We start from the raw sequence: 27,979 nt of genomic DNA, 5'->3' as shown, positions 1-27,979 counted from the left end.
GAGTAGAGTTGATGGGCCAAATGGCTTAATTCTGCTCCTTTGTCTTATGGTCTTTTGATCAAATCACCTAATTCTGTATTATGTTAAATTTCAGTATGATTCAAAGAAATTAAATACAATTCAAAATTCAAATATCAAATCCAAGGATAATCTTTCTGTGGTTGCTAATACCTGCAATTTAAGATGCTAATGAAGGCACGAAAAGATTCAAAAGGAAATTCAATGAATATATGTAATTGCATTGTTGCAAAAGAAGTCATTTTTATAATTTGGTTAATCCTTTATTTGGAACATTTGACATTTCAATTACTGAAGAAAAATGGCAAATGAAAAACTATCAAAAAGCAATTTGCATAGAATGTGACTAGAATACAATCAGAAGCCAGTTTAGAAGGGCAAATCCTCTTGTGAATGTGAACGTTGGAATTATACCGGAAAATCATTACCTTAATGGTGTCTCAACGTAGAATTCAGAAACGTCAGATCATCAGCAATTCTAGTACATGTTTTTATTTAATTAGAGTGTTGATCGACTCTGTGGCCACTTTATTGGGTACACCTACTAGTTAATGTAAATAGATAATCAGCCAATTATGGGGCAGTAATTCAATGCACAAAAGCACGCACATATGAACAATAGTTTCTGTTGTTCAGACCAAACATCAGATTGGGGAAGAAATGTGATCTAAGTGACTTTGATCGTGGAATGATTGTTGGTGCCAGGCATACTTATATTGTTGTAAGTATCTCAGAAACTAATGATCTCCTGGGATTTTCACAGACAACAGTCTAGAGAATGGTGTGAAAAACAAAATACATCCAGTGAGTGGAATTTCTGTGGGCGAAAACACCCTGTTAATGAGAGAGGTCAGAGGAGAATGGTGAGACTGGTTCAAGCTGACAGGAAGGTGACACAGGCACTTTGGCCCACCTAGTGAATGCCAAATTATTATTCTGCCTTATTCTATCAACTCACCTATGGACAATAGCCCTCCACACCCCTCCTGTCTGTATACTTATCCAAATTTCTTTTATATGTTGAAATCGTACCCACATCCACTACTTCCACTAGCAGCTTATTCCCACTCTCACCAGCCTCTGAAGTTCCCCCTAAATGTTCCCCTTAAACATTTCACTTTTCACCCTTAACCCATGACTTCTAGTTCTAGTCTCACCCAAGTTGAGTGGAAAAAGCCTACTCACAGTTACCCTATCTATAACCCTCATGATCTTGTATATCTCTATTAAATCTTTTACCATTCTTCTAAGCTCTAGGGAATAAAGTCCTAATGTTTTCAAACTTTCCCTGTAGTTCAGGTCCTCAAGTTCTGGCAACATCCTTGTAAACTTTCTCTGCACTCCTGCCTTTTCACCTGGATGCAACATCTCATTTGATCTTCCCTTCCCTTCACCTTTTCACTTGCCCTGCTCTACTCTTCCAAGAGCCACTTGCTTTATTATCTATTTCCAGTTCTGATGAAAAGTCAAGCACATAAACTGTTTTCTTTCTCTCTATGATGGACTCATGAACAGATGAGCGTGTGTACTAGGCAGGTGCCGAAATTTGTGCGACACTTTCAGGTTACCACAGCACATCTTTGGGTGTGTGGGTTGCCAAAGTAAATGACATATTTCACTGTATGTTTTGAGGTTTACTCAATGGCCATTTATTAGGTACCTTCAGTACAGGGTGCATGTTTGTGGTCTTCTGCTGCTGTAGCACATTCACTTCGAGGTTCAAAGTGTGCATTCAGAGATGCTCTTCTGCACACCACTATTGTAATGCGTGGTTACTTGAGTTACCGTTACCTTCCTGTCAGCTTGAACCAGTTTGCCTATTTTCTTCCGACTTCTCTCATGAACAAAGCATTTTCATCCTCTGAACTGCAGCTCACTGGATGTTGTTTTTTTGTTTCATGCACCACTCTGTAAACTCTAGAGATTGTTGTGCGTAAAAATCCCAGGAGATCAACAGTTTCTGAAATACTCAAACCAGCACATCTGGAACCAACAATCATTTCGCGGCCAAAGTCACTTCTTCGCATTTCTTCCTCATTCTGATGTTTGGCCTGAACAACAGCTGAAGGTCTTGACCACATCTGCATGCTTTTATACACTGAGTTTCTGCCACATGATTGGCTGATTAGATGTTTGCATCAACAAGCAGGTGTATATGTGTATCTAATTAAGTGGCCACTGAGTGTGTGTGTGATAAGTACATCTGAAAATGAATGTGTAGGTCTTTGTCCAACAATTATATACAAGAGCCAACTGAATGTCACTCTGTTTCTACTTAGTCCATTTCATGTTTAACTTCAAACAGTTGTTGTTTCTGAGTTTTGAATTATTATGGGAAAAATACAAGTGTAGGATTCAAGTCAAAATGGCTGATTAAGTTGTACATATAGATATGAGATTTTATTGCATAACATATAATTTGCATCATGCCCTCCCAAAAACCTCTTTATTCTTTTAAAAGGCAAACACGAGGAAATCTGCAGATGCTGGAAATTCAAGCAACACACACAAAATGCTGGTGGAACGCAGCAGGCCAGGCAGCATCTACAGGATGAAGCACTGTTGACGTTTCGGGCCGAGACCCTTCGTCAGGACTAACTGAAAGGAAAGATAGTAAGAGATTTGAAAGTAGGAGGGGGAGAGGAAATTGCAAAATGATAGGAGAAGACCGGAGGGGGTGGGGTATTCTTTTAAAACAACATTCTGTTTCCTTCTCATTTGCAAATACTGTATATTGTACTGAGAATTCATACCGCTCTATCAAAAAGTTTTTAAAAAGAGTGTTTCTGAAGAAGGGTCTCAGCCCAAGACATCAACTGTTCATTCATTTCCATAAATGCTGCAAGACCTACTGAGTTCCTGCAGCAATTTGTGTGTGCTATTTTAAAAAGAATGTAGGTTTCAAAAAAATCTTACTTATAGGTAATCTATGTGTAAAAGCATTCTAGTTTCCTTAAATGTAAAAGTTCAAACAGGTTTAGCAAAGATCTTGGGAACAATATTCCAGAACAACTCCCTGTTGTATCTATTTCTCTTCTCTCAGAAAATATTGCTAACCTTTACTATCCAATCCAGCACATTTTTATAATGGATGCGTTCTTAGAATTCCGCCAGCACTTCCTCAAAGATCCTTTCACTTTTGCTTTCTTGGGTTTATTACACATTCCCTAGAATGGAAGTGTGGATTCATTACAGACATCCCCACATGATTAGCGACCTGACTTCTCTGTATTTTCTTCCTTAAATTGCATCGTTCTTATTTTAGATGAATAAAGGCCAAAATTCCAAACTTAAAACTTTTTGGGTCAGGTTTGAATATCAAAATCCAACACGGATTTGCCTGAACAGAGGTGGTTAGCTCCTATGAAATGGAAGTCAAGGTATCTCTTACAGTTCCATGGGATTGGACCAGGAACAGACAGAGCTCTCTGCTGGGAGGGGAGACATTGTCAAGCCCATGAAAAGTGTAGGTCTTTGTCTAACAACCATAAACAAGAGCCAACTGCAATGATAGGATAGCTGACCTGTTCCTGAAAGTGTATGGAAAGAAAAAAAGAGATGAGAGAGAGAGAGATAGAGAGATGAAGAGATAGAGATATAGAGATAGATAGATAGAGAGAGGGATACAGAGAGAGAAAGAGAGAGATAGACATAAACAGATACAGAGAGAGAAAGAGAGAGATAGAGATAGAGAGATAGATACAGAGAGAGAAGGGGAGGGGGAGGGAGGAGGGAGGGGAGGAGAAGGGAGCTCTTAGAGTAGATTAGAAGATCAACACAACATGGTGGGTTTCAGGGCCTGTACTGTGCTGCAATGCTCCATGTTCTAAATTAAAATAGAGGGAGATGAGGCTACATGTCCCATCTCACCACAAGGAAGGTATCCAGCCAACCATACTGTACCAGTTAGCATAACTCTATTACAGCGCAAGTGACCCTAGCTCAATTCCTGTCACTGTCTGTAAGGAGTTCTTAGGTTTTCTCCTCATGACTGTGGTTTCCTTCCACCTTCCAAAGATGTAAAAGCTAGTTGGTTATTGGGTCACATGGGTGCAACTGAGCATTGGAAGGGCTTATTACCATGCTTTATCTCTTAAAACAAAAGACCATTTTGCTGCCAGTGTAAAACCATAAGATACAGAAGTTGAATTAGGCCATCTGCCCATTTAGTCTGCACCGCCATTCAATCATGACTGATATTTTTTCAACTCTGTTCTCTCACCTTCTCCTTATAATGCTTAACTCCCTTACTAATTAAGAACCTTTTATTCCCTGCCTTAAATGTTTGTCCTATAAAATAGATTATACATCTCTTTGAATGCACTTCAGTTCTGGTCGCCTCACTACAGGAAGGATGTGGAAACCATAGAAAGGGAGGAGACGAGATTTACAAGGATGTTGCCTTATGAAAACAGGTTGAGTGAACGCAACCTTTTCTCCTTGGAGCGACAGAGGATGAGAGGTGACCTGATAGAGGCGTATAAGATGATGAGAGACATTGATCGTGTGGATAGTCAGAGGCTTTTTCCCAGGGATGAAATGGTTGCCACAAGAGGGCACAGGTTTAAGGTGCTGGGGAGTAGGTAGAGATGTCAGGGGTAAGTTTTTTATGCAAAGAGCGATGAGCGCATGGAATGGGCTGCCAGAAACGGGTCTTTTAAGAGACTTTTGGATAGGTACATGGAGCTTAGAAAAATAGAGGGTTATGGGTAACCCTAGTAATTTCTAAGGTAGGGACATGTTCAGCACAACTTTGTGGGCTGAAGGGCCTGTATTGTGCTGTAGGTTTGCTATGTTTCTATTAGAGCAATTGGACATGTTGAAAGGTCCTAGCGAGATGGTGATTTTACTTCCTCAACCAATATCTTAGTCCATTTTCTTGCTGACTACTCCTGGCACCCAGTCTACGGCCTTGTTTCCCAGCAGCTGAGGTTCAGGGGATGGGATTGGTGGGGAGGTGGCTGGACAATGATAGATTGAACACTTTCCACTGAGGAGGTCCTTGCTACGTACCACAGCACAACCTGGGCAGGTGTTCCCATTTTGGCAGGTCCTCTGTCTCAGGTGCATCCCTCCACCACAGTCAGCACTGCATTTGGTCCATGGGCCCCAACTGGACCAGAAGATGGGCGATGGACAGGCAGTGTTCTCATTGCAAAACCTGAAAAGGAAGGAGAGTGATTTTACAAATTGCATTTTAAACCTTGCTTTCCATAAATCTCATGGATGCTAACAATGGCTCAGCCTCTAATTTAGTTTGGAACATGGGATATTACTGCACAGTACAGGCCCTTTGGCCCCTGATGTTGTGTTGACCTTTTTACCTACTCTAAGAGCAATCTAACCTTTTCTTCAGATATAGCCCTTCTGTTTCTTTTAATCCTCCATGAGTTTTTTAAATGCCCCTAAAATACCTGCCTGTACAACTACCCCTGGCAGGGCATTTCATGTACTCACCACTCTGCATAAAAACTAGTCTCTGGCTCCCCACCCCCTATATTTTCCTCCAACCACCTTAAAAATTATGCCTTTCATATTAGCCATTTCTGCCCTATCTCCTTATTACCATCAGGAAGGAAGTATAGGAGCCTGAAGACCCACAGCTCCTCTCAGCCATCAGATTTTACAATGGTCCATGTACCCATGAACATGAACTTATTCCTTTTTCTTTGCACTATTTATTTATTTTGTAATTTATAGTGCTTTTGCCGCAAAAGAACAAATCTCGCATCATGGGAGTCAATGATAATAGATGATTCAGACTATGACTCCATAGCAACACTGCATTTATGGTCCTGCAAATTATCCCTCTGGACCATTTGAAGTGGTATAGTTAGCATAAAGCTTCTGGTGCCAGCAAACTATATTCACTTCCACCAGTCTGTGACTGCATGGGTTTCCTCTGGGTGCTCTGGTTTCCTCCTACATTCCCAAGACATACAGGTTTGTAGGTTAATTATTCACTTGAGTGTAATGGCTGGTGCAGGAGTGCTGGCCTGGCAGGGTCTGCTTCCGCTGTATGCTTAAATAAAATAAAATAAATTTCAGAGAATGGTATAGACTCGATCCCATTCTGCATTGTCTCACGTATCCATGGGAAGATTGCAGACATTCATCTCTGAAGAACAGTAATATATTAGTGGGGTTTTAATGACAATCCGTAGCTACTTCACTCGATCTTACCTCCACATCATTTAACTAATTGAATTCAGATTCCCCAGAGGCCCTGGAATTTGATCTCATAGATGTAGATCATCAGTCCATGGCTGAAGATTAATGTATGGTTCATTTCCCATGTGCTGTTCTATACTCTGAGAAGCTGAGATTAGGTGAGTTCCTGCAGCAGTGGTGACCTTGACATCCAGTACTGCAGCATTAGGGTTAATAAGAGTGGTTTCCACTTTCTGGACACCTAACTTAGCCCATGTCTGTGTGATGATAAAAAGATCTTTAAAGCATTTTAAACCAGTGAGGTCATAAAAAATTCTTTAATGCACCCAGAGAATGGAATTCAAGACCTGGAGTTTAGGGTCCTGTCCCTGACGAGTCTGGAGTTCAAGGATTCGAATTTGGGGTGCTTAGAATTCGAATTTGAAGCTCGAGGTCAATTGGAAGTCTGGAAGTCAAGCCCTAATGGCCAAAGTGCAGGATCTGCAAGTCCACTGGAGACCCAGAGGCCTCTAGGTGGCCTGCTGAACATTGTGGGCATGCTATGTTGGCACCTGAATACGTGGTTACACTAGCGGGCTTCCCCCAACACATCCTTACTTTATGTTGGTTGTTAACGCAAATGTATGATATTTGAAGCAGCATCACAGATGAAATCTGAATCTGAAGCAGCATCACAGATAGACAGGAAGGTCAAAAAAAGATGTTTGGCACACTGGCTTCATTGGTCAGGGCACCGAACTTAGGAGTTAGGACATAATGTTGCAGTCGTATATACCGTTGGTGAAGCTTCACGGAGTATGGTGTACAACTTAGTCACCTTGTAATAGGAAAGATCTGGTTAAACTGGAAAGAGCACAGAAACACTTTACAAGGATGTTGCCAAGACTAGAGGGCCAGATTTACAGGGAGAGGTTGGCTTGAACAGGTCTTTATTCCTTGAAATATAGAAGATGAGGAAAATCCTATAAAAAATATACATGATAGATAGTGCCTAACCAATCTTATGGAGGTTTTCGAGAAAGTTACCAGTAAAGTTGATGAAGGCAAGGCAGCGAACGTTGTCTGCATAGACTCAAGCAAAACATTTGACAAGGCCCCACATGGGAGGTTGGTCAAGAAGGTTCAATCAGTCAGCATTCAGGATGAGGTTGTAAATTTGATTGGGCATGGGCTTTGCAGGAGAAGCCAGAGAGTGATAGTAGAGAAGTTGTCTCACAGACAGGAGGACTGGAACTAGTGGATTGCCACAGGGATCTGGTCCTTCATTGTATGTCATCTATGTTAACTATCTGGTTGATAATGTGGATAACAAATGAGGTTGACGTCAAGATTGTGGGTGTAGTGGCTAGCAAGGAAGACTATTAGAGCTTGCAGTGGGATCTGGGCCAGTTGGAAAAATGGACTGAAAAAATAGATGGAATTTAATGCAGTCAAGTGTGAGGTGTTGCAATTCAGTTGGACCAACCAAGGTAGGTCTTCCACAGTGAACAGTAGGTTGAGTCGGATCTGGGATTAGCCAGGATGGAATCGTGGAGCAGATTCGATGGGCTGAATGGCCTAATTCTCCTCCCATGACTGCATAATTAACTCATTTGTTCCAATCTGTCTATACCTGTGATGCACCTTCATTTTTTTTTTCTTAACCAGAGCCTCAATAGCTCTTGAACACCAAGATCCCCTACACCTGTTATCTTTACCTTTTATTCTGACAGGCACATACAAGCTTTGCACTCTCAAAATTTAATTTTTGAAGACATGTACACCTTTGCCAGATAACGAACTGTCCCAATCCACACTTGCCATATCTGATGCCATTAAAATTGGCTGTTCTTCAATTTAGAATCTCCACCCATGGACCAGACCTATCTTTTTGCATACTTACATTGAAAATTATGGCATTGTAATCACTGGATGCAAAGCGTTCCCATATACAAACTTCTGTCTCCTGCTTTTTTGCATTCCCTTATAGAACACAAAGTATTGCACACACTCTCATCTGGACTTCTATGACATGATTAAGGAAACTTTCCTGAACACATTTGACAAATTCTATTCCATCTAGTTCTTTTACAGTATGGGAGCCCCAGTCAATATGTGAAAAGTGAAAATCACCTACTATAACTATCCTATGTTTCTTGCGGCAAACTGCAATCTTTTTGTTTCTCTAAATCCTGCGGACTATTGGTCTATAATATAGCCTCATTAATGTGGTCATACCTTTCGTATACCTCAGTTCCACACGGAAAGCCTCACTAGATGATTTTTCCAGTCTGTTCTGACGGAGCACTGCTGTGATATTTTCCCTGACTAGCAATACCACCCTTATCCCTCCCACTCTGTCGCATCTAAAACACCAGAATATTGAGATCCAAGTCCTCCCCTCCTGCAAAAAGTCTCACTAATGGCAATAAAATATTATAATTTCATGTGCTGATCCATACACTAAGCTCATCTGCCTTTACTACAATATTTCTTGCATTGAAATATACGCAGCTCAGAACATCAGTTGCTTCATGCTCAACCTTTTGAATCCTGATTTTGTCTGAGGTCTTAACATCTGGCTCCTCAACCTCCACTATCTGTTCTGGCACTCTGGTTGCCATCCCTCTGAAACTCTATTTTAACCACCCCTGCCCCGTGCAGCACTAGCAAACCTTGCAGCTAGGATCTTTGTCCCCTTCCAGTTCAGGTGCAAACTGTCTCTTCTGTACAAGTCCCATCTTCCCTGGAAGAGAGCCCAATAATCCAAAAATCTGATGCCTTCCCTTCTACACCAACTCCTTAGTGTTAAACTGTGTAATCTTCTTACTTCTGGCTTCTCTAGCATATGACATGGGTAACAATCCTGAGATCACATCCCCAGAGATCCTGCCCTTTAACTTAGCACCTAATTCCCTGAACTTCCTTTCAGAATCTCTTCACTCTTCCTACCTACTGTATATCATTGGTACCTAAATGGACCATGACCTCTGGCTGTTCCCCCTTCACTTAGAATGCAGAAGACTCGATTATGGACCATGACACCCAGGAGGCAACATACAATCTGAGAAGCTCGTTCTCATCAATGGAACCTCCCTTCTGTTCCCCTCACTAATGAATTCCCTATCACCACAGCTTGCTTCATCACCCTTCCCCCTTTACTTCTCAGAAGCAGACTCAGTGCCAAAGACCTGAGCGCTGTGACTTTCCTCTGCTAGGTCATCCCTGCGCCCCGGCCCCCCCATCAGTATCCAAAGCGCTGTTGAGGGGGATGGCTACATGGGTACTCAGCACTGGCTGTTTAACCCTTTTCCCCTTCCTGACAGTCACTCAGTTTCCCATGTCCTGCACCTTGAGTGTGTGTATATCTCCCTCTCTCTCTCTCCCCTCCCCCTCTCCCCCTCCCTCCTCCCCCTCCCCTCTCCCTCTCCCTTTATATACACCCTCTCTCAGCTCCCAAATGATCTGGAGTTCATCCAGTTCCAGCTTCAACTCCTTAACGCAGAGTGTTAGAAACTGAAACTGGATCCAATTCTCACAAGAGAACACATCAGAGACACTGAAGGTCTCCCTGCCTTCCCACATCCCTAAACAGGAGCATTCCACTATCCTGCATGACATCTCTACTGTTCTAACTGAGCAAATACAAAGGAGGAAAAACAATAACTTGTAGGGGGAAAGAAATTCCCCACAATTTCACCTACAGATATTTTTGCCTCTCCTTGCTGAATCCTCGAAGAGCTATAGCCTCAAAATCCCCACTCTAATTCTGACCACTCCAATGATGGCCGCTCCACTTGCCCATGCCTTACTTTAATTTGTTTTTGCCAATCAATCCCCAATGCTGACTGGCTGCTGATCAAACACTAAACTGCTATGAGTTGCTACATTTTCTGCTCAATTAGCGGACCTGAATGAGCTATGTCTTCTCAAGCTTCTGATGTCCAATTGGCCACTGCTCCATGAGGACAAAATTAGGCCATTCAGGACATAGAGTTTGTACCACCATCCAATCATGGATGATTGTTTTTCAACCTCATTCTCCCAATTTCACTCTGTGATCCTTAACCCCCTTACCAATCAAGATCCTATCATTCTCTGCCTTACACAAAAATTACTAACATGGTTAGAGCATTGGCTGATTGGTAGGAGGCAGTGAGTGGGAATAAAAGGTAGGGTTGAGGAAACAGATAGGATGCAGAAGGACTTAGACAATTTAGGAGAATGGGCAAGGAAGTGGCAAATGAAATACAATGATGGAAAATGCATGGTCATGTACTTTGGTAGTAGAAATAAATGTGCAGACTAATTTCTAAATGGGGAGAAAATCTGGGAATCTGAGATGCAAAGGGACTTGTGAGTCCTTGTGCAGAACACACTGAAGGTCAACTTGCAGGTTAGTCGGTAGTGAGGAAGGCAAATGTCATGTTAGCATTCATTTCAAGAGGTCTAGAATACAAGAGGGATGTGATGCTGAGGCTTTATAAGGCACTGCTGAGACTTTACCTTGAGTCTTGTGAACAGCTTTGGGCATTGGATGTGCTGGCTTTGGAGAGGGTCCAGAGAAGGCTCACAAGGATGATTTCAGGAATGGAAGGGTTATCATATGTGGAACATTTGATGGCTCTGGGTCTGTACTCGCTGGAATTCAGAAGGATGAAGGGGGATCTCATTGAAACCTTTCGAATGTTGAAAGGTCTAGACAGAGAAGATGTGGAAAGGATGTTTCCCATGGTGGGAGAGTCTAGGACAGGAGGGCACAGTCTTAGGATAAACAGAGGTGGAGAAATTTCTTTAGCCAAAGGGTGGTGAATTTGTGAAATTTGTTGCCACATGCAGCTGTGGAGGCCAGGTTGTTGGGTGTATTTAAGATTGAAAGGTTCTTGAATGGACATGGCATCAAATGTTACTGGGAGAAGGCCAGGAACTGTCCCGGAGCCTGTTGGTCATGGCTTTTATGCTACAGTACTGTTTCCTAGATGGTACCAGCTGGAACAGTTTGTGGTTGGGGTCCCCAATGATTCTTCAGGCCCTTTTTAAGCAATTGTCACTGTAAATGACTTCAGTTCTACTATTTTCATCTGTGGTTCAGAGCCTTGATATCACAAGTTCCAGTTCAAGTTTGGTCATCATTCAACCACGCATGAATACAGCTAAACAAAACAGCATTCTTTTGGGGCCACGGTGCAAAACAGAGTACCAACAGTCATATAATCATATAATCATGTACAGCACGAAAACAGGCCATCTCAGCCCTTCTAGTCCGTGCCGAACGCTTACTCTCACCTAGTCCCACTGGCCCGCAATCAGCCCATAACCCTCCATTCCTTTCCTGTCCATGTACCTATCCAATTTTACTTTAAATGACAATACCGAACCTGTCTCAACCACTTCTGCTGGAAGCTCGTTCCACACAGCTACCACTCTCTGAGTAAAGAAATTCCCCCTCGTGTTACCCTTAAACTTTTGCCCCCAACTCTCAACTCATGTCCTCTTGTTTGAATCTCCCCTACTCTCAATGGAAAAAGCCTATCCACGGCAACTCTATCTATTCCCCTCATAATTTTAAATACCTTTATCAAGTCCCCCCTCAACCTTCTATGCTCCAAAGAATAAAGACCTAACTAATAAAGTCATATACTGCACAAGGCACATATAGCCCAAATAGGATAGCAGTAAACACGCAGTCACACAAAGAAATGTAGCCCAAGTCCCTGAATCCATCAATGTTGTTGGTAAGATGGCTTGCATTCCACCAGTGAACACTGGGGGGGCAGCACTGACACCAACTGCCACACTGCCAAAGGGCACCAACTCGACATCTCTTTCCTGGGCAGCTGTGGCTGGAAGCCTAGACCATGCTGCAACTAATGACACGCAGCTCCCCTCGTCGGTCCCGCCAATAAACCAGTGAACCAGACTTGTAGCATTCCAAATTACCAATGTCCAACAGGATCTTGCAATCACAAAAAAAAACTGATTTAGACAATCACCCGCTGGTAGAATGCCAATGCAACAGGGTCCACACCAAGTCCATCTCCTACAGCTCTTTCACCAAGAGCAACTCGCCGATGGCATAGACCTGCAGTACTTGAAGTTCTTAAAGTCCAACAATATCTTGCAGTCATAAATATTTAAAGTAGACATTTATAGTTGCCCCTGTAAAGACCCCTCTGTACAAACACACTGCCATCTTACAGCTGCCTCCACTTACATTATTCAAACATTTACCCATCTCACAAGCACACATACTCTGACCTCTGGTGGCAGCAACATCTCCACCATAATTAATCTAAATTCTGAAGCCCCACAAATTGCACCTTCAGCACCCCCCACCCTACTCTCTGTACATCCAAAATGGTGAGGTCAGAATCTGCTCTAAATCCATCTACCAGTCTACAGATAACAACATCATGATGGGCTGTATCTCAGATAATGATGAGTTGGAGAACAGGAAGCAGATAGTGAACTTAGACAAATTGTATCATGCCAACAACGATGCCATCAAAACACTAGAGTTGGTCATTGACTTCAAAAAGGTGAGGTGGTATACATGCTCCTGTGTTGAGGTGGAGAGGGTTGAAGGCTTCGAGTTCTTAGGAGGGAACATCACCTGGTCCAAGGCTGAAAAAGCACACCAACAACTCTACTTCCTCAGGAAGCTAAAGGAATTTGATTAGTCTTCGACTACTGAGAAAGCATCCTATCAAGCACGAGGCTGCAAGAAACTGCAGGATTGTGGACACAGCCCAACATATCTCAAAAGCAGACCTGCTCCACAAACTCTGACTAGATACTTCTAGCTGCCTCAGTAGAACAGCTGACATAATCAGAGGCCTGCCCACCTTGGACACTCACTATTGTCTCGCTTCCCAATGGGAACAAGATACAGAAGCCATGCACCACCAGCTTCTTTAGTTGTTATAGAACCATTAACTGGTTCCCTAGTCTGATAAAATATACTCTTGACCTCACAATCTACCTCATTATGATCTTGCACTCATTGTTTGTCTGCATTGCACTTTCTCTGTAGCTGTTGCACTTTATTCTGCATTCTGTTATTGTTTTACCTTGTACAATGCACTGTTGTAATGATTTGATCTGTATGAACAGTATGTAAGACAAGCTTTTACTGGTGCATATGACAATAATAAACCAATTTCATTTCCAATATAGTCAGACCAGCAATAACCGGGGGAGTGTTCAAGCAGTTCTTAGCTCCAACCTGCTGATTGTGCATTATCAGTCTATCAGTCAATTCTCTGGGTGAAGGCCGTGGGCAAAATTCCATGGCAAGACACAGATATGAATTTTATTCACTCACATAAATCAGTAGTGAACAAGAACTACCGAAAGGAACAATTAATGCAATTGAGCGACTGTCTTTTTCCTCTGCCCACTCTGTCTTAAATCTTCTCTTCCCCTCTCCTTCCCCACCCAGCCTTTCTCTTTGTCCTCTGAATCTTTCTTTCTCTTATTTCTTCCCTACCAACTTTCTTTTCTCCATTTCCACTTCATCTCTCCCTATCTCCACCTCTCTACCCCTCCTCCCCTTCCTTTCTCCTCTCTCTCTCTGCCATCTCATTCCATTCCATCCATTGATTCCATCTATCCTCTCCCAGCTTCTCTTATCCCTTCTTCCTTCAGTCACCACTGCCTCTCATCCCTTTTCTTTCCTACTTCTCCCCTCTTTTCTTACTTCTCTCTCTCTCTCTCTCTCTCTCTCTCTCTCTCTCTCTCTCTCTCTCCCCCTCCCTCCCTCATGGAATTTGTAAACCTTACCGCTCTTCCCGGCTTTGTCCGACACACACTCTTCCTCCATAGCGTGGCGTGGGATTGCTGCAGGAACGCTGTCGTACCTGGAATCCAATTCCGCAGGTGGTACTACACGGAGCCCAGGATGCCCAGGAAGTCCATCCTCCATTCCTTAGGAGAAAGCACAAGAGGACAGAAGGGTCATCTTTAGGTCTGAGGAGCTTCAGGGAGGATGCACATGTAAATATACACACACACACACACACACACACACACACACACACACACACACACACACACACACACAGAGGCACACACACACATGCACACACGCACGCATGCACACACAGGCATGCACACACAGGCACACACACACATGCACACACACACACACGCACGCACACACATGCACACAGGCACAGACACACATGCACACATGCACGCATGCACGCACATACACACATGCACACACACATGCAGACACACACTCTCTCACACACACGCTCACACTCACAGGCACACACGCACACACACACATACGCACACTCACACGCACACACATGCACACACGCACGCAGACACACGCACATGTGCGCGCACACATGCACACACACACAAACACACACAGGCATGCACACACACACATACACACCCATAGACCCCCACACACCCAGACACATGCGCACACATACACACACACGTGCATGCATGCACACACACACACACACACACACACACACACAGGGCCCCACACACCCAGACACATGCACACGCAGATGCACACTCATACATACACACACAGATGCACACCCATAGACACACACACACACTCACACTCACATGCATGCACACACACACACTAGCTTTGGAAGGGTACAGAGGAGTTAGAGAGCACAAACTATAAGGAAAGGTTGTGTTGTTTTCTCTGTTGTGGTGGAGGCCAAGGAAAGATCTGATGGAAGCTTATACAATTATGAGAAACAAAGAGCAGAGAGCCAGTATCTTTTCCCCCGAGTTGAAATGTCTTGTACTGGAGAGCATACGTTTAACTTTCTACAGATGTACCATAGAGAGCACTCTCACTGGCTGCATCTGCCTGGTGTGGAGGCTCCAATGCACAGGACCACAAGAGGCTGTAGACTCAGCCAGCTCCATTACAGGAACACACTTCTCCACGTCTTCAAAAGGTGGTGTCTCAAGAAGTTAGCTTCTATCATTAAGGTTCCTCACCATCCAGGACATGCCCTCTCCTCATTACTACCATCAGGGGAAAGGACTTTGAGGTTGTATACTCAGTGTTTTAGAAACAACCTTTCCACCTTCGCCACCAGATTTTTGAATGGTCCATGAGCCCACCTCACTATTTTAAACACGGGGGATACAGCAGACGCTGGAAATCCAGGGAGACACGCACTCAATGCTGGAGTAACTCAGCAGGTCAGGCAACAAATAAATATTTGATGTTTCAGGACAAGACCCTTCTTCAGAACCTCAAAAGTTTGCCCACTTTTTGTCTTATTTATTTACCCAGCACGATATGGCAAAACAATGAATGAAGCCTCATCATCAGGTTAGTAAGTGTTAGCTACTTTGGCATGTGGACATGCTACATTGGTAGCAGAAGTGTGACAACATTGTGGGCTGCCCCCAGCACATTCTCAGACTGTTGGCCATTGTCAGAAATGACACATTTCACTGATGTTTCGATGTACATGTGGCACATAAAGCTCATCTTTAAATCATCCACACCAGCAGCAGACAGGGTGTGACAGTCCACCTGTATAGAAAATTTCCTCTCCACTCTGCACAATGTTAAAATGTCGATTAATGGGGCCTTTCTATGCACTAAAGTGGCCACGAGTTTCCTCAAATCAAAGCAATTACTACAGTTCTAGAGGTTCAAGATTCAAGATTGATTAATGTCATTTTCAGTACACAATAAAAGAGAACAAAATACTTGTTACTCTGGATCCAGTGCAGCACAAAAAAAAAACACAATAAGATTAAGAACATAATTTTAAAGAACATCAAAAATGGCAGATAGAATTTAATGCAGATAAGGGTGACAATTTGCAATCAGAGTAGGTCTTACACAGTGAACAGTAGGCTACTGAGGAGTGTGCTAGAATAAATGGATCTGGGAATACAGGCCCATAATATATTGAAGTGGCTTCACAGGTACATACGGTTGTAAAGAAAGCTTTTGGCACATTGACTTTCATAAATCAAAGTACTGAGTACTGGAGATGGGATGTTATGTTGAAGTTGTATAAGACATTGGTGAATCCTAGTTTGGAGTATTGTGTACAATTTTGGTCACCTACCTACAGAAAAGATCTGAACAAGGTTGAAAGAGTACAGAGAAAATTTACAAAGCTGTTGCTGGAGGAACTGAATTATAAGGAAAGACTGCACAGGTTAGCACTGTATTCCTCAGATGATTCAGAGAAGATTTGATTGAGATATACAAGATATGGCAAATGTTCAGGGGATATTTGTGTGGGGTTCTGCATAGATACATTCCAATGAGACAGTTAAAGGATGGTAGGGTACAGGAACCCTGTGTACTAAGTCTGTTGTAAATCTAGTCAAGAAGAAAAGAAGATCTTACAAAAGGTTCAAAAAATGAGGTAATGATAGAGGCCTAGAAGATTATAAGGCTAGCAGGAAGGAGCTTAAGAATGAAATTAGGAGAGCCAGAAGGGGCCATGAGAAGGCCTTGGCGGGCAGGATTAAGGAAAACCCCAAGGCATTCTACAAGTTTGTGAAGAGCAAAAGAATAAGACGTGACAGAATAGGACCAATGAGGTGTGACAATGGAAAAGTGTATATGGTACCAGAGGAGATAGCAGAGGTTCTTAATGAATACTTTGCTTCAGTATTCATTATGGACTGAAAAGCTTGAGCATGTAAATATTAAGGAAGAGGATGTGCTGGAGCTTTTGGAAAGCATCAAGTTGGATAAGTCACCGGAATCGGACGGGATGTACACCAGGCTACTGTGGGAAGCGAGGGAGAAGATTGCTGAGCCTCTGGCAATGATCTTTGCATCATCAAAAAGGACTGGAAAGGTTCCGGAGGATTGGAGGGTTGCGGATGTTGTTTTCTTATTCAAGAAAGGGAATAGGGATAGCCCAGGAAATGATAAACCAGTGAGTCTTACTTCAGTGGTTGGTAAGTTGATGGAGAAGATCTTGAGAGGCAGGATTTATGAATATTTGGAGAGGCATAATATGATTAGGAATATTCAGCATGACTTTGTCAAAGGCAGGTCATGCCCTATGAGCCTGACTGAATTTTTTGTGGATGTGACTGAACACATTGATGAAGGTAGAGCCATAGATGTAGTGTATATGGATTTCAGCAAGGCATTTGATAAGATACCCCATGCAAGGTTTATTGAGAAAGTAAGGATCCAGAACTGGCTTGCCCACAGAAGGCAATTAGTGGTTATAGACCAGTCATATTCTGCATGGACGTCGGTGACCAGTGGTGTGCCTCAGGGATCTGTTCTGGGACCCCTACTCTTCATGATTTCTATAAATGACCTGGATGAAGAAGTGGAGGGGTGGGCTGGAAAACTTGCTGATGACACAAAGGTTGGAGGTGTTGTGGATAGTGTGGAGGGCTGTCAGAGGTTACAGGAAAACATTGATAGGATGCAAAACTGGGCTGAGAAGTGGCAGATGGAGTTCAACTCAGGTAAGTACCCAGATGAGTACAAGAGCAAGGAAATCCTTTTGCATTTGTACAGGGCCCTGGTGATACCACACCTGGAGTATTGTGTACAGTTTTGGTCTCCAGGGTTAAGGAAGGACACCCTGGTTGTAGAGGAGGTGCAGCATAGATTCACAAGGTTAATTCCTGGGATGTCCAGACTGTCTTAGGCAGAGAGGTTTGAGAGACTGGGCTTGTACACACTGGAATTAAGGAGATTGAGAGGAGATCTGATTGCAACATAAGATTATTAAGGGATTGGACAAGATAGAAGCAGGAAATATGTTCCAGATGCTGGGAGAGTCCAGTACCAGAGGGCATGGTTTGAGAATAAGGGGTAGGTCATTTAGGACAGAGTTAAGGAAAAACTTCTTTTCCCAGAGAGTTGTGGGGGTCTGGAATGCACTGCCTTGGAAGGCAGTGGAGGCCAATTCTCTAGATGTTTTCAAGAAGGAGCTAGATAGGTATCTTATGGATAGGGGAATCAAGGGATATGGGGACAAGGCAGGAACCGGGTATTGATAGTAGGTGATCAGCCATGATCTCAGAATGGCGGTGCAGGCTCAAAGGGCCGAATGGTCTACATCTGCACCTACTGTCTATTGTCTATAAGTGTGAGGTGGTTCATTCTGATAGGTCAAATATGATGGCAGAATATAGCATTAATGGCAAGACTCTTGGCAGTGTGGAGGATCAGAGGGGTCTTGGGGTCCGAGTCCATAGGACACTTAAAGCTGCTGCGTAGGTTGACTCTGTGGTTAAGAAGGCATATGGTGTATTGGCTTTCATCAATCATGGGATTGAGTTTAAGAGCCAAGTTGTAATGTTGCAGCTATATAGGACCCTGGTCAGACCCGAAAGGGTGCAGAGGGGATTTACAAGGATGTTGCCTTATGAGAATAGGTTGAGTGAACTCCACCTTTTCTCCTTGGAGGATGAGAGGTGACATGATAGAGGTGTACAAGATAATAAGAGGCATGGATAGTCAGAGGCTTTTTCCCAGGGCTGAAATGGCTAGCACAAAAGGGAACATTTTTAAGGTGCTTGGAAGAAGGTACAGAGGAGATGTCAGGGGTAGGTTTTTTACGCAGAATGGTGAGCGTGTAGAATGGGCTGCTTGTGGTGGTGGTGGAGGCGGAAATGATTGGGTCTTTTAAGAGACTCCTGGATGGATACATGGGACTTAGAAAAATAGAGGGCTATGGGTAAGCCTAGGTAGTTCTAAGGTAAGGACAAGTTCAGCACAGCTTTGTGGGCCAAAGGGCCTGTATTGTGCTGTAGGTTTTCTATGTTTCTAAGATTATGAGGGGTATAGATAGGCAATGCAAGAAGCACGATAATGCAAGATGGCTTTTTCCACTGAGGTTGGGTGAGACTACAACCAGAAATCCTGGGTTAAGGGTGAAATTGAAAAGTTTAAGGGGAACATGAGGAGAAACCTTTTCACTCAGAGGGTCGAGAGAGTGGAATGAGTTGCCGGTGCAAGTGATGCATTCAAGATCGTCTTCAACATTTAAGATAAGTTTGGATAGGTACATGGATGACGGGCTATGGTGCTGGCACAGGTTGATGGGACTAAGCAACTTAAGTGTTTTTTGCATGGACTAGATGGGTCAAAGGGCCTACTTCTTAATGATTAATAAATCTAAGTACACATAGATTGATTGTATGTCTATAAATTGATGCTAGGCACAGGAGTGTCTGTACATAAGGTGACTCTAACAGGAAATGATAAAGTAGTGGTGGGGGGTGTGGGTTGGGTTAATAGTGGTATTGATCAGCCTTACTGCTCAGGTAATTGGCTGCAAAAGATTATTGGATACCCCAAAGTTGCAACTAAGTGCAGGTTCCTTCATTCCCTTTGCAGCACTGGGCTCACTAGTTGGGCTCCTCTCCCTCTTGCCGATGGAGCCTGCCTCCACATGTCAAACAGAAGACTGAAAATAATCATCCCTAGCAAACCCTCCAAGAGCTGCACACACAATCTCCCTTTGATGTCTGTGCTTGTGACAGATTATCAATCACCATTTTGAGAATAGATGCCGATTTGCTCAATGCACACCTGGCAGGATTACTGAGAGCTTCAGCAGTGAGATGTTGCTCCCAGCCAATGCAAGGCTCCATTCTGCCTGTGACAAGGAGAGGCAGGCAGGCTGTGGGGCAGGACACAGTGGGGGGAGGGAGCAGGGGAGCAAGGGGCTATTGTGCACACAAATTCCAGAGTGCTGTTGGCTAAAGATGAAACTCAGCAGCAAAAGATACATAAGGATTTCGTTGGCTGTTACAGCAATTAACAATTTTTTTAAAAGTCCCTTAACTGGTGATAAACATAATATGATTGACATCAGCCATAATTGTCAGCAGATGCATGGTACAGACTTAATTGAAGGTGTCCGCTGAGCTTGCTACAGACAGAAAACATTTCAATTCAGAATGAAAACCAGCTGGTGTTTATTTTTCTTTCTTCTTTCACAGAAGCCATGTGCTCGACAATGAGGATATTCTATCAGTTTATTTTCTTCCCTCTGTTGACAAGCCTGGGACAGTCCAAGCAACACAGACAAAAGGCTACAGGAATTCAGCTCCTCCAGCATTTTATATGCCCTCTGGTTTTTGATTTCCAAACTTTGTGGGGGGGGGGGGGGAGAACTGAGTGCATTTGCCCTATCTATGCCCCTCATGATATATTCACCTTTATAAAATCACATCTCTGTCTCCTGTGCTCCCAAGGAATAAGATTCTAGCCTGTTCAATTTCTCCCTACAACTCAGGCCCTCACGTCCTGCCAACATCCTCGTAAATCTGCCCTGCACTTTTTTTTAGCTTAATGATGTCTTTTCTATAACAAGGTATCCAAAATTATTCACAATATTCCAGGTGCGCCCTCTCCATCATCTTGTACTATTGCAGCATACACCCCAACTCCTGTACTCACTGGCCTGACGATGAAGGCCAGTGTATCAAATACCTCTTCAACAGCCTGTCTGTCTGTGAGCAGCACGCACAAAATACTGGAGAAACTCAGCAGGTCTGTCAGGGAAATAAACAGCTGATGTTTCAGGCTGTGACCCTTCATCAGGACTTAGAGGTCCGAAACATTGACTGTTTATTCCCCTCTATAGATGCCACCTGACCTGCTAAGTTCCTCCAGCATTTTGTGTGTGTTGCTGAAGAGTTCCAACATCTGCAGAATGTCTTGCGTTTATCACCAGTGCTTGACTTCTCAGCTGAGACATCTCATTGTACTTTTAGCAGTGGGACACTATACTTCACACGAGGCAATCTCCCTATTCCTGATGAAGGGTCACGGCCCAAGGCATCAACTGTTTAGTTCCACAACCCTCTGCTTTCTGCAGGCAAGCCAATTCTGAATCCACCTGGCCAAACTTCCCTGGATCCCATGCCTTCTGACTTTCTGAATAAGCCTACTATGTGGAACTGGAGTTGCAGCTCGATGACCTTCACCTGGTCAGGGAGAGTGAGGAGGTGATAGAGAGGAGCTATAGGCAGGTGGTCACATAGGACCACAGGAGACAGACAAGTCGGTCACAGTCAGGAAGGGGAAAGGGAAGAGTCAGGTACTAGAGAGTATCCCTTGACAATAAGTATTCCTGTTTGAGTACTGTTGGGTGGGGGAGGAACAGCATACATGGGGGAAGCGGCAGTGGCCGTGCCTCTGGCACAGAGTCTGGCCCTGTGGCTCAGAAGGGTAGGGAAGAGGAAGGCAGTAGTTATAGGGGACCCTATAGTTAAGGGGTCAGACAGGTGATGCTGTGAACTACGGATGGTAGTTTGCCTCCCAGGTGCCAGGGTCCGGGATGTTTCCGATCGGGTCCACGATATCCTGCGGTGGAAGGGAGAACAGCCAGAGATCATGGTACATATTGGTATCAATGACATAGGTAGGAAAAGGGAAGAGGTCCAGAAAGAAGACTACAGGGAGTTAGGAAGGAAGTTAAGAAGCAGGACCACAAAGGTAGTAATCTCGGGATTATTGCCTGTGCCACATGACAGTGAGAGTAGGAATAGGATGAGGTGGAGGATAAATGTGTGGCTGAGGGATTGGAGCAGGGGGCAGCGATTCAGATTTCTGGATCATTAGGACCTCTTTTGGGGCAGGAGTGATCTGTACAAAATGGACGGGTTGCATGTGAATCCCAGGGAGACCAATATCCTGACAGGCAGGTTTGCTAAGGCTACTGGGGAGAGTTTAAACTAGAATTGTTGGTGGGTGGGAACCGAACTGAAAAGACTGGGGGAGAGAATGTTGGCTCACAAATAGAGAAAGCTTGTAGATAGTGTGAGGGAGGATAGGCAGGTGATAGAGAAGGGACGAGGTGTGTCTATTTTAATGCAAGGAGTGTTGTGAACAAAGCAGAAGAGCTTAGAGCATGGATCAGTACTTGGAGATATGATGTGGCCATTTCAGAGATTTGGCTCAGGGATAGGATTGGTTACTACAAGTGCTAGGTTTTAGATGTTTTAGAAAGGACAGGGAGGGAGGCAAGAGGTGGGGACATGGCACTGTTGTTCAGAAATAGTGTCACAGCTGCAGAAAAGGTGGACGCTATGGGGGGATTGTCTACTGAGTCTCTATGGGTGGAGGTTAGGAACAGGGAGGGGTCAACAACTTTACTCGGTGTTTTTTATAGGCCGCCCAGTAGTAACAGGGATATCGAGGAGCAGATAGGAAAACAGATCCTGAAAGGTGTAATAATAAATAGAGTTGTTGTGATGGGAGATTTTAATTTCCCAAATATTGATTGGCATCTCCCTAGAGTAGTGGTCACCAATCTTTGTAAGCCCAAGATCCCCTACTTCGGCCTTAGTAAAAGGCAAGATCGACCCCAGATCGATTAGTTACATGCATGCGCACCAGGGCAGAAAAGACCAGAAGTAAAACCCCACAACCCAGAAGTAGAGATAATGTATAAACACCCTTTACTCACCCTTTTTTGCACCGCAGACCAGTTTAATATTGACAATATTCTTGAGGACCGGCCGATGGAGGGGGGGAGGGGGGGTGTTAAGCATGACCGGAATACAGCGATACTCGAAGCAGATTCCTTATGTCCAGTCTATTCCGCAATTTAGTTTTCGTGGCTCTCAGCACTTAGCTTCTGTCCCGCTTGCTCACGTTTTTTCCGCTGAAAAAACTCAGCGGGTTTGTCTCTAAGTGCAGGGTGCTTGGACTCAGGGTACCGAAGCAGGTTTGAGGGCTTCATTGCCTCATTAGACAGCCTCCGGGCCTGAACTCCAGCTTCCCACCCACCCACCACCAGACGCTTTGGCCAGGTGCAGCTGGTTGTGGGTGGGGTGAGAGGGCAAGGTCATGGCCAGAGATCCCCGGGCCAGGCCCATGGCGGTCGCAGTCCGGAGAGAGTGACTGACCGAGCGAGGAGTGAGACAGGGCACGCCTGCCTTCCTTGTAGGATCTATTGGCCAACAAAATTTTGTTTCAGTAGATCGCAGCATGATAGCTGCTCTGTTACTTACGGAACCCTGAGCCTGAATTAGGTCGTCTGCAAATATTTTATCACCGGTTTCCCCATAAACATTCGGTGTGTGAAACAGGTTTAAAGGCAGCGCCCATCTGTCCGTGCTCCAGGCCAGCAGCAACAGCATTTCCTGCTGGCCGCGCAAGGCCAACCAGTGATCCCTGGCGCGAGGGTGTCCCTGCATTTAGGTGACTGATGACCTCTCGTGGGTTCAAGTTCAACAGTGGGCATGACAGGGAATGAGGAAAGGTGCAGCTGACTCTATCGTTTCCTCGCAGCCCGGTGGTTGGGGACCACTGAAGTACACTGTGTAGTACGGGGGAGCTACACGCATGCGCACTAGGCAGAAAGAACGGAACTAAAACCTCGCAACCCAGAAACAATCTCTCAACAGTATTTGTGTATTTATTTTTCTTTTTTTTTCAGGATCTACGGAGAAAGTCTCAAAGATCAACCAGTCATTCGCCATCGACAGGTTGGCGACCCTTAGAGCAAGGGGTTTCGATGGGGTGGAGTTTGTTAGGTGTGCTCAGGAAGGTTTCTTGACACAAATGTAGATAAGCCTATAAGAGGAGGGGCTGTACTTGATTTGGTATTGGGAAATTAACCTTGTCAGGTGTCATATCTTTCAGTGGGAGAGCATTTTGGTGATAGTGATCATAATCACTATGTGGATAGGGTGGTGAAGAAAGCTTTTGGTATGCTGGCCTTTATAAATCAGAGCATTGAGTATAGGAGTTGGGATGTAATGCTTAAATTGTACAAGGTATTGGTGAGGCCAGATTTGGAGTATTGTGTACAGCTCTGGTTACCGAATTATAGGAAAGATGTCAACAAAATAGGAGAGAGTACAGAGAAGATTTACTAGAATGTTACCTGGGTTTCAGCACCTAAGTTACAGGGAAAGGTTGAACAAGTTAGGTCTTTATTCTTTGGAGTGTAGGAGGTTGAGGGGGGACTTGATAGGGATATTCAAAATTAAGAGGGGTATAGGTAGAGTTGACGTGGATAGGCTTTTTCCATTGAGAGTAGGGGAGATTCTAACAAGAGGACATGAGTTGAGAGTTAAGGGGCAAAAGTTTAAGGGTAACACGAGGGGGAACTTCTTTACTCAGAGAGTGGTAGCTGTGTGGAATGAGCTTCCAGTAGAAGTGGTAGAGGCAGGTTTGATTTTGTCATTTAAAAAAAAATTGGATAGGTATATGGACAGGAAAGGAATGGAGGGTTATGGGCTGAGTGCAGGTCAGTGGGACTAGGTGAGAGTAAGCGTTCCGTATGGACTAGAAGGGCCAAGATGGCCTGTTTCTGTGCTGTAATTGTTATATGGTTATAATTCTGTCTCCTTTACAATAGCATTGGAGACATAGGAACTGACAAGTTAGAAAAACGTTTAATTGGAGTAAGGGGAATCATGAGGTTATCAGGCAGGAAGTTGGAGGCTTAAATTGGAAAAGATGTTCTTGGGGAAAAGCACGGAAGAAATGTGGCAAATATTCAGGGGATATTTGTGTCGAGTTCTGTATAGCTACGTTCCAATGAGACAGGGAAGTTATGATAGGGTACAGGAACTGCGGTGTACAAAGTCTGTAATAAATCTAGTCAAGAAGAAAAGAAAAGCTTATAGAAGGTTCAGAGAGCTAGGTAATGTTAGAGATTCAGAAGATTATAAGGCTACTAGGAAGGAGCTTAAGAAGAAAACTAGAGCCAGAAGGGGCCATGAGAGGCCTTGGCGGGCAAGATTAAGGAAAACTCCAAGGCATTTTACGTGATGATTAAGAAGATAATATGTGAAAGAATAGGACCTATCAAGTGTGACAGTGGGTAGGTTTATGGAACTGGAGGACATAGCAGAGGTACTTAATGAATACTTCATTTCAGTATTCACTATGGAAAAGGATCTTTGTGATTGTAGTGATGATTTTCACCAGACTGAAAAGCTTGAGCATGTAGATATTAAGAAAGAGGATGTGCTGGAGCTTTTGGAAAGCATCAAGTTAGGTAAGTCGCTGGGACCGAATGAGATGTACCCCAGGCTACTGTGGGAGGTGAGGGAGGAGATTGCTGAGCCTCTGGCAATTATCTTTGTGTCATCAATGGGGATGGGAGAGGTTCTGGAGGATTAGAGGGTTGCGAATGTTGTTCCTTTATTCAAGAAGGGGAGTAGAGTAAGCCTAGTAAATCATAGACCAGTGAGTCTTACCTCAGTGGTTGGTAAGTTGACGAAGAAGATCCTGAGAGGCAGAATTTATGAACATTTGGAGAGGTATATTATGATTAGGAGAAGTCAGCATGGCTTTGTCTAGGGTAGGTCCTGCCTTAAGAGCCTGATTGAATTATTTGAGGATGTGATTAAACACATTGATGAAGGAAGAGCAGTAGATGTAGTGTAGGATTTCAGCAAGGCATTTGATAAGGTACCCCATGCAAGGCTTATTGAGAAAGTAAAGAGGTATGGCATCCAAAAGGACATTGCTTTGTGGATCCAGAACTGGCTTGCCCATAGAAGGCTAAGAGTGGTTGAAGATGGGTCATATTCTGCATGGAGGTCAGTGACCAGTGGTGTGCCTCAGCGATCTGTTCTGGGACCCCTTCTCTTCATGATTTTTATAAATGACCTGGATGAGGAAGTGGAGGGATGGGTTAGTAAATTTGCTGATGACAAAGGTTGGAGATTTTGTGGATAGTGTGGAGGGCTGTCAGAGGCTAGAGCAGGACATTGATAGGATGCTAAACCAGGCTGAGAAGTGGCAGATGAAGTTCAGCCCAAGTAAGTGTGAAGTGGTTCATTTTGATAGGTCAAATATGATGGCAGAATATAGCATTAATGGTAAAACTCTTGGCAGTGTGGAGGATCAGAGGGATCTTGGGGTCCGAGTCCATAGGACACTTAAAGCTGCTGCGCAGGATGACTCTGTGGTTAAGAAGGCATATGGTGTATTGGCCTTCATCAATCGTGGAACTGAGTTTAGGAGCTGAGAGGTAATGTCGCAGCTATATAGGATCCTGGCCAGACCCCACTTGTGCTCAGTTCTGGTCGCCTCACTACAGGAAGGATATGGAAGCCATAGAAAGGGTGCAGGCAGAGGAGATTTACAAGGATGTTGCCTGGATTGGGGATCATGCCTTATGAGAATAGGTTGAGTAAATTCAGCCTTTTCTCCTTGGAGCACCGGAAGATTAGAGGTGACCTAATAGAGGTGTATAAGATGATGAGAGGTATTGATTGTATAGATAGTCAGAGGCTTTATCCCAGGACTGAAATGGTTGCCACAAGAGGACACAGGTTTAAGGCACTGGGGAGTAGGTACAGAGGAGATGTCAGGGGTAATTTTTTTACTGAGTGGTGAGTGCGTGGAATGGGCTGCTGGCATCACATTCTGGAGGCAGATATAATCGGGTCTTTTAAGAAACTTTTAGATAAGTACATGGAGCTTAGTAAAATAGAGGGCTATAGTTAAGCCTAGTAATTTCTAAGGTAGAGACATGTTTGGCACAACGTTGTGGGTCAAAGGGCTGTATTGTGCTGTAGATTTTCTATATAAGAATTAGGCCATTTGACCCATCGAGTCTACTCCACCATTCAATCATGGCTGATCCTTTTTCCCCTCCTCAGCCCCACTCCCCAGCTTCTCCCTGTAACCTTTGATGCCATGTCTATTCAAGAACCTATCAAGCTCAGGATTATTCAGGTGAGGCCTCACCAGTGCCTTTCAAGCCTCAGCATCACATCCCTGCTCTTATATCCTAGACCTCTTGAAATAAATGCTAACATTACATTTGTCTTTCTCACCACTGACCCTACCTGCGAGTTAACTTTTAGGGTTTTCTGCACAAGGACTCCCAAGTCCCTTTTCATCTCAGATTTTTGGATTTTCACCCCGTTTAGGAAATAGACTGCACATTTATTTCCACTACCAAAGTGCATGACCAGGCATTTTACAACGTTGTATTTTATTTTCCACTTTCTTGCCCATTCTCCTAATCTGTCTCCGTCCTTCTGCAACCTACCTGTTTCCTCAACATTTCCTGCCGCTTCACCAATCTTTGTATCATCTGAAAACTTGGCAACAAAGCCATCTATTCCATAATCTAAAACATCGATATACAGCATAAAAAGAAGCGGTCCTAACACTGACCTCTGCAGAACGCCACTAGTCATTGACAGCCGACCAGACAAAGATCCTTTTATTCCTGCTTGCTGCCTCCTACCAATCAGCCAATGCTCTAGACATGTCAGTAACAAGGCCTTCTGAAAGTCCAAATATACAATATCCACTGCATCCCCATTATCTATCCTATGTGTAATCTCCTCCAAGAATTCCAGCAGGTCCGTCAGTCAAGGTTTTCCCTGAAGGAAACCATGCTGACTTTGTCCTATCTTGTCCTGCGTCGCCAAGCACTCCATAACCTCATCCTTAACAATTGATCCCAACATCTTCCCAACCACTGAGGTCAGGCTAACCAGTCTATAATTTCCTTTCTGCTGCCTTCCTCCTTTCTTAAAGAGTGGAGTGACGTTTGCAATTTTCCAGTCCTTTGGCACCAGGCCAGAGTGTATTGATTTTTGAAAGATCATCCACAATTTCTACCGCTACCTCTTTCAGAACCCTAGGATGCAGTTCACCTGGTCTGGGTGACTTGTGTACCCTTAGTTCTTTCAGCTTTTTGAGCACCTTTTCTCTTGTAATAGTAACTGCACTCACTTCTCTTCCCTCGCACCCTTCAACATCTGACATGCTGCTAGTGTCTTCCACAGTGAAGACTGATGCAAAATACTCAATTAGTTCATCTGACCATGAACATACACTCAGTGACCACTTTATTAGTTACAAGAGGTACAC

At 43.9% G+C, this 27,979-nt stretch overlaps 1 protein-coding gene across 2 annotated transcripts in view; it reads right to left on the bottom strand.

Annotated features, from left to right (window-relative positions):
* The window catches only part of sema5ba (sema domain, seven thrombospondin repeats (type 1 and type 1-like), transmembrane domain (TM) and short cytoplasmic domain, (semaphorin) 5Ba), a 531,708-nt gene that overhangs the window by 64,052 nt on the left and 439,677 nt on the right, over positions 1-27,979 (bottom strand). For both annotated transcript variants that reach the window (XM_059967676.1, XM_059967677.1), the window contains 2 exons: positions 13,951-14,094; positions 5,032-5,179 (listed from right to left, as the gene is read on the bottom strand). In XM_059967676.1, coding sequence (XP_059823659.1) covers positions 5,032-5,179; positions 13,951-14,094 — 292 coding nt within the window. The remainder of the gene's footprint in view (positions 1-5,031; positions 5,180-13,950; positions 14,095-27,979) is intronic.

Source organism: Hypanus sabinus, chromosome 4 (assembly GCF_030144855.1).
Source record: "Hypanus sabinus isolate sHypSab1 chromosome 4, sHypSab1.hap1, whole genome shotgun sequence".
In the NCBI taxonomy this organism is placed as follows: Eukaryota; Metazoa; Chordata; class Chondrichthyes; order Myliobatiformes; family Dasyatidae; genus Hypanus; species Hypanus sabinus.
The sequence above is the reverse complement of the archived record's forward strand: the minus strand, read 5'-3'. Positions and strand labels throughout refer to the sequence as shown.